Source organism: Momordica charantia, assembly GCF_013281855.1.
Source record: "Momordica charantia cultivar OHB3-1 chromosome 10 unlocalized genomic scaffold, Mcharantia_2.0 BLBB01000010.1, whole genome shotgun sequence".
NCBI lineage: Eukaryota > Viridiplantae > Streptophyta > Magnoliopsida > Cucurbitales > Cucurbitaceae > Momordica > Momordica charantia.
In genome coordinates, this window is record NW_028275158.1 from 7,691,325 (window position 1) to 7,698,700 (window position 7,376).

The 7,376-nt window shown below is 33.6% G+C and overlaps 1 protein-coding gene across 1 annotated transcript; it reads right to left on the minus strand.

The window, feature by feature from the left end:
- Positions 1-1,290: 1,290 nt before the first annotated feature.
- On the minus strand, positions 1,291-5,594 carry UBC35 (ubiquitin-conjugating enzyme 35). Its single transcript, XM_022287116.2, has 8 exons — positions 5,391-5,594; positions 5,189-5,216; positions 4,927-5,013; positions 4,172-4,230; positions 2,553-2,594; positions 2,387-2,460; positions 2,071-2,168; positions 1,291-1,542 (listed from the first exon to the last, which is right to left on the minus strand). The coding sequence occupies exons 1-8, from the start codon at positions 5,424-5,426 to the stop codon at positions 1,505-1,507; spliced, it is 462 nt and encodes a 153-aa protein (XP_022142808.1). The 5' UTR covers positions 5,427-5,594; the 3' UTR covers positions 1,291-1,504.
- Positions 5,595-7,376: the final 1,782 nt, after the last annotated feature.

Genomic DNA, 7,376 nt, shown 5'->3' on the forward strand with positions numbered 1-7,376 from the left:
AAAGTATAGAGATCAAAATGAACGTTTTGAAAGTACAAGAACGGGACCAAAAGAGTTCTTAGACTCTTATCTTGTTTTCCTTTTTCTCTTAGTAGGATGCCTCTCTCTTTTTCAAGAACCCTTCTCTTGGTTTCCTTTTGCTCTTAGTGGGATCCCATACAACTTTTATGGAAAAGACTTGTGTGAAAGGAAGAGGAAAGAATGAAAGAAAAATAACAATGGCACATTTCTAAATTCCCAAAACACTCCATTCTCTCAAAAGAAGAGGGAATGTGAAATTGTTACTCTCTGTTTTGTCCATCTCTATAAAGGAGGTATGCCTCTTCCTCTCTTTGAAGAGTGCCTCTTCTTTCCCATTTGCAGATACCCACTTGCACAATAGAGAGGAGAGAGTTGTAATTTTCAAGTTTTCAAATTTCCTCTCAAATTTTTTTAAATTCTTTTGCATCTTATAAATTTGTTTATTTTGTTTTGCATCACAATATATCAGATATCAAATGTTTCTTTCATCCCCATGCTCAATCCTTTTTCTTTTCTTATTTTACCAGTCATTTGTAATTGCTAACACTTTATTTTAAGATAAAAGAAACACTTGTCTTTTTTCTTCCTTTTTCTTTTCTTGTCCTTTTGGTTGATCAATAATTTTATATCAACAAATAATATTCCCTAACCCCTTGATTTATCCTAAATATCATTGACGATATCATCAAATTATTAACCACAAAAATTTGACAAAATATTAACAAACATCACTAATGTGGATATAGAAATAATACTGAGAAATATAACTTTGAAATGATTATTTGTTAGTTTCAATATTTTTTATAATTTTTTAAGCCATCAGCATTTTATTTATATTTTCGTTGATAAGACCTCAATATTTCCATCGACATTTAAAAAATTACATACGATTCCTAAATAATTTGAACTCTAAACGGCAAAACTGAACACGTTCCAGAAAGATCTTAATAATAGTCATCTGATTCAATACCTGGATTGAAAAAAAAATTGGTATTTCACTTAGTATTAGTTCAAAAAAATCATCCCAGACCCAAACACATCCCCAATAATTTTATTTCCTATGAAATTTATATGAATTTTAGAACTTATATTTCATTGCTCCTCTTGGAGCAATGATGAGGATTCCAGTTCTCTTAATTTCTCCGAATGAGAAGGAAAAACAAGCTCACATAAAATAGAGGAAGCTTGTTTGAAGGGAAGGATTTGAGGAGAAAGCTTCTTCAATGGAGCTTGTGGGTCCTGACATAAAATATGGGAGATAATAAAAACTTAGAAGAATGTAATCCATCTAATCATCATACAAAGTATGGGGGCAAAGACTTCTGCCAAAAGAGGCAAATTTTAGAGGCAGTTACAATTTTAGAGACAATTTCGACACTATAAATTCTTCCAAATTTTCCATTCAAATCCACAGAGCAAATGGCATCATAGACATTAGATTGATGTTATTTTAGACCGAAGTAAAAGGCTTCTGCAGTTCCCTTTAGGCACCACTTGCATATAATCGAGTCCATTCCTTTGCTGAGAACATCCAATCAGAAAATGGTGTCAGACTACAACAAATCAAGCTCATAGAGTTCGAGCTGTGTCGGGCTTCATCCTTGTCCTTTTAAAAAATGTGTTATCGTACTAATCGTTTTAGTTAAAGCTTACCATACGTCCACGTTATGAGTTACGGAATTCCCATAAAAAGTTGTATGTGGACAAGTATCCTTGGTGATGCCCTCTCCCCTTACCCCTTTTACCTCGAGCTTTAAACCCGACTCGATTCAATTAGCTTTCAACTCAAACAATATGCAACCACCTCTCCGACATGCACGTCGTTCAAATCAAATGCCACCTCATGAAAACTCATCTATCACATCCACATACAACTTACCCCACTGATTTGGGTAACCTCTACAAGATGTATGGTAAGCTTTCACAAAAAGCTAGGAACGATAATAAATCTTTTAAAAGGATAGAACCCAAATTGACACAGAATAAACTAAGACTAAATAAATAATTAAACCCAGAGTTCAACAGAAGTAATGATTGAAACCAACTAACCTGTTTCGACGGCTTCTGCCTCATTTGTTTTCCAATGCTTTGCAATGTTCTCAGAAAGCGGATCATCTGGATTTGGAGCACTCAGAAGTGCTTGAATACTAACAGAATGTGACAGAAAAGGTGACTGTTAATCAGTTAAATCTTTCCCAACCAGACAGAATAAAAGTTTCAGTTCTCCAAACCAATGATACAATGCATGGTGATCAAACTTTCAGATATTTATTAACTAGAATTAATTAGATGAGCGAAAGACCATGCAAAATGTTCAAAGCAAATATGCAGATTCACTAGCAAATCACATCAAACATTATAATACCTCAAAAGTACAGTTCGTATCTGTAGAGCAGGACTCCATTTGTCTTTCAGAATATCAAGGCATATCCTCCCAAGCTTAAATACAGAAAATCACATGATCAATAACCAACTGCAGCATGCTGGTGAGGGTGGGGGAGGCAATAAGAATTAAGCAAACAGATGCATACCTTATCAATATTCGGGTGATAAATTTTGGTGAGAAATCGAACCTGCTCCACAAAAAATAATCACGCATGAAAAGAAAAGTGCATAAATGAAAATGAAAAAGGAGAAAGGGAAAATGGCGGTGGAACTGGAAGCAAGCAAAACAGATTATTTAAATGAGTTCAAACAGGATAACAGAGTACCTAGATACAGTCATACAGATCAGATTGTTCAATGTCTTTAAATGTTTTCCTTCTTTTACATCACTTTTCTAGGAGGGTAAAATTTCAACTTAAAGAAGAGTATGCAAAAGCCATGAATCAATATCAACCACTCAAGTTAAATTAGCCAGCTCAGAATACAGCGCTGAATAATAAAATGATAATAATAACAATCAAACCGTCATCCATATGAAAAAAAAATCATTAAATCCTCGAGCAACCGATTATTTCCTTCTGTGACAGTCCAGTCAAACAGAACAGTGATAGAAACTCCAATAAATTTCAAAAACAAAGTTTGATTTAATTTATGGGAACAGGAAAAGAAAAAAATTAGTTTCATTGAATTAGTTTATCTTGGTGCAAAAGTGTAAATCCTTTTAGCAGTTATAGTTTAAATACCTTTATATCCAACTGGAGAAGTTTTTTGTAACTTCATTGGATAGGCCTTTTTTGTATACTGCATGCTATCAATGAAATTTGTTTCCTATCAAAATAAGTTTGAAGGATGCCTCCCCCCTTTCGGGAGCTTATTTTTGTTGGCTTCTCCTAGTATTTTGTTTCAAAAGAGTTGCCTTTCTAAATTAAAAAAAAAAAAAAAAAAAGGAAGTGAAGAATTAAAAGTCTGTAACAAGTGCCTTGGACATTCTGTTATGAATTTCATCTCACACAAGTGACTCTAGCATGAACCAGCCAAACATGTTTCCTCTCAATCTACCAAAGCTATCGACTGACAGATCAAAACATAAAATAAGCTGTTCTCCATCTCCAACAATGAGGACATCAACTACCATTAACTCCCTTCAAGTAGCGTCAATTTGCTCCCATGTGTTTCATATATCAGATGTAATTACGTAGTATTCTTATAGATGTCAATATCATGACTATATGCATATGTAAATTATGATGACTTATGATTTCTTTTATTATATTCAATGTGATATAGAATGTGACATATCACATTCTATATGATGACTACATTCAATGTGATATAGAATCCCTTAAGAGAGGAGAAGAAAGAAAGAAACAAAAAGTATGACGCCAAAATGGCAAGTCCAAAATATAATTAAGTTTTTACCACCCTCATGATGTATGAGTGAAATCATAATTCAAGAAGTAAAGACAAGCAAATATAAGTAGCTAGAGCAGCTCATAGATCATTTGAAATATGAGAAATTTGAACAGCACATATGGGGTATAGGAAGTTATCAAATGATCTTCAACAATATCTGGAGCACCCCTAATGGCCCAATGATTTTTATTGGACACCTTTGTTAATAATTTTTTGCTTTTAATAAAAAACAAAACAGAAGAAGTATTGCTAATTGTTTCGGAAAAGAATCAGTGCCCAGTGGGAATAATGCAAGTGGGATTTATCTAATAACTGCAGGAAGAAAGCTCAGAAAGAAAGGATTACAAATCACCTTGGGAGCAGCCATAGGATACTCTTCGGGCAAAAATAGTTCCAACTTGAAAACTCCTCCTGCACAGTACTTTGAGTTCAGTACAAATATATGCATAACAATAAAAATAGATTAGTTACAAGTCAAATGTCGAGCTAAAAATGACTGAGGTCTTTAGTTAACATTGGTAGGAGGCAATCAGCTTCAAGGGTCTTCTCTTTCTTTTCTTTTCTTTCAGTTTTCCTTTCTGGGCAGAGTTAGGTAGAGGTGGTAGGATAGGATCCTAGGCACACTTTTCCCACCTATTGGTCCCTTGCTAGTTGGGCCATCAGCTATCACTAAGAGACATTTAACCATCCATATTTACAGAGACCTCTGTTATCTTAAACTTCAAATTATGCAAATCAATGTTTACCGCAAAAGATCGTAGCTATCCAATGCGACCAACTTCTAAAACACCATATCTTAAAAACATTAGAAGTAACATAAAACAAAAATAGAGAGGGAGAGGGGTATCTCCTGAATTTTCAATTATAAGTTCCCCATTTTCATCAATTCAGTTGCACGAAACCAATGTTAAAGGTAAGAAAAGAAATCATTTCCGTCGAGAAAAAGCTAATCCTGAAGTTGAAATTCGCTGTGAATGTCATCTTCATAGAGAGATCATATCAATATCATCAATAGAACTTCAGCCGATTTTCACCTAAACAAGTTAGTTGGTTCTATAACCATTCATATATACCAACAAAGGAACAACATACTGTCAAATAATTTACCTTCATAGGGAGACTGGGTCGGGCCAAGAATCATCACGTTAAAATATCGCATGTTGTCTTCTGACGGCGAGGCACTAATCCCGGGGGCTAAAATCACACGTCAAAGATTAAGATCAAATAAATCAACACAAACTTCATCTTCATAATTAACATCAGACGAAGGAAGCAAGACCAAACTAACAAACGATTTCCAGTAACAAGATCAAAAACCAAACAACTCGCAGCCCCGAAAAGAACCCAACAAACAAATCCAAAAACTCACCAGGTTCACTGAGGAGACGCTGAGTTTCCTGCGATTGATCACAAAAGGGGGAGAAGAAAAAATCAAATCAATTCCGACAGCAACAATAACCCAATTCTAGTAACAAGAGATCCTTCTACCCCACGAAACGATATCATCTCTTCAGCAGACGACCCGATCGGAGAAACAGAAAGGAGATCGCGAAGAGGATGAACGATCTTACCTTGATGATTCTTCGGGGAAGATTACTGTTCGCCATTTGTGGGTGGATTGCAGAAGGCGCGATAGGGTTTAGAGGAAATGAAGACAGAGAGAGAAATGGGAGAGGAGACGGGTTCCTCTCTCTAGATTATAAAGTGTTGATTGAAACTTGGAGGTAGGAGTTTCTGATGAACACACACACACCCCAATTATTTGGATCTTTCTGCCCCTCAATAAAAACACTCCCTTTTATATATACCCATTTTCCCCAAAATTCTTTTGTTTTTTTTTTTTGCCATTTTTATTGATGATGGTGTGAATTAATTGATTTTTTTAGTAGAACAAGTGGGGGTGGAGAATTCGAATTGATAGCCTCTTAGGCAGAGATAAATTTCAATTATCGCCGCGTAAATTTCTCCTTTTTAGAAGGGCTCCAGTGGCTACATATATATTAAGTCTGGTCGCTCGAACTGTTGTACCTTTTGATTATGGTATGGTATTATCATATCCAAACATAGGACTACTTTTTTTTTTGTCCTTCACTATGTGTTTATGAAATTATTATAGTAAGTTGGTCTAGTAATTAAGAGACGTCATTCAGTCACCATGATACTGGGACCAATAGGTCAAAAATGAACTTGTGCTACAGGTGTTGAACGATATGATCTACTCTACGCAGGTATGGGCTTATAGGGCTAGGGCTCATAAACACTTTCTTTCATTCATCAAGCTCATGTTGGCATGTAAATTAATTGATTCTTTTGATTGGTGGTGATTTCTTCATCGATTTAAAATACTAATGAGTAATACATGTCATATCAATTATCGCTGAGCTAAACTCATATTAGTGAATAGATATAAAAGTTTAGGATTGTAGTATGAGGTTTTTCTCTTGGAACAAAAACTGACGAGTATATGTGCAATAGGGTTTAAATAATTAAATAGTGGAACAATTTTTCTTTTGTGTTCACGTATTTTATTTGACATTTTTTCGTAATTAAATATTTTTATTTATAATAATAATTAGGATAAAATACTCTTTTTGCCCTTAAGATTTAAATTTGGTTTCAATTTGGTTCTTGAAGTTTCAAAAGCAACATGTTTAGTTTTTGAAGTTTGAATTTAGTTTATAATTGGTTCTTGAGATTTGAATTTGGTTCATAATTGGTCACTTGAGTTGGTCAGCGTTGGTTGACCTAATAGAATGACAATATGGATGTCAACTAGACATCGAGAGATCTCTCAAATGACTTGCTACGAACATTGATGAATCTAGTTGGCTGTCAAGAAAAATAATGACAACAACTATTGTCAATCTGACCATATTTCAATAGATGAGACATCAACACTACCTTATTTGAGGTCGAATGTTTAATATCTCACCTGATACTTGTTGTACTAAAAAAATAATAAAAAATTATGACAAAGACTATCGACAAAGATGCAAAAATGAAAGTTATTTGTTATATAACTCAATGTAAAAGACGTCTATCTTTCTTTAAAGTCGAAAGTTGAATCTTCGTCCTCTGACAACTCAAAATGAGAGATGAAAAAAAATATATATTACGCATAATTATAACCTAACAGCAACCAAATAATGACCAATAATGCTTTTTGTACATAAAATTAAAACAAATTTTAAGTTATCTTAAAACAAACATGTATTTTCAAATACGAAATAAAGTTTGATTTTCTTTTTTCAAAAAGCATAATCTAAATCAATCTCCAAGTTTAATTTAAATTATACTGAAAAAGATGTCTTAATACTGAAGAAAGTCATATTTATATTATATTTAAAAAGGTAAGAATTTGTGACATTTTTTAATATACATACTACTTTGATGACATGGAAGGAAATTTCTCACATAGATTTCACACAAAAATTGCCTATTAGCGATGGAATTTATAATAAAAATAAGATCAATATGTAAAATTTAGACATTAATTTACGTGGAATAATAAAGGTAGAAAAAAAAAAGTTGAGAGAATAATTGAATTATGATTTATG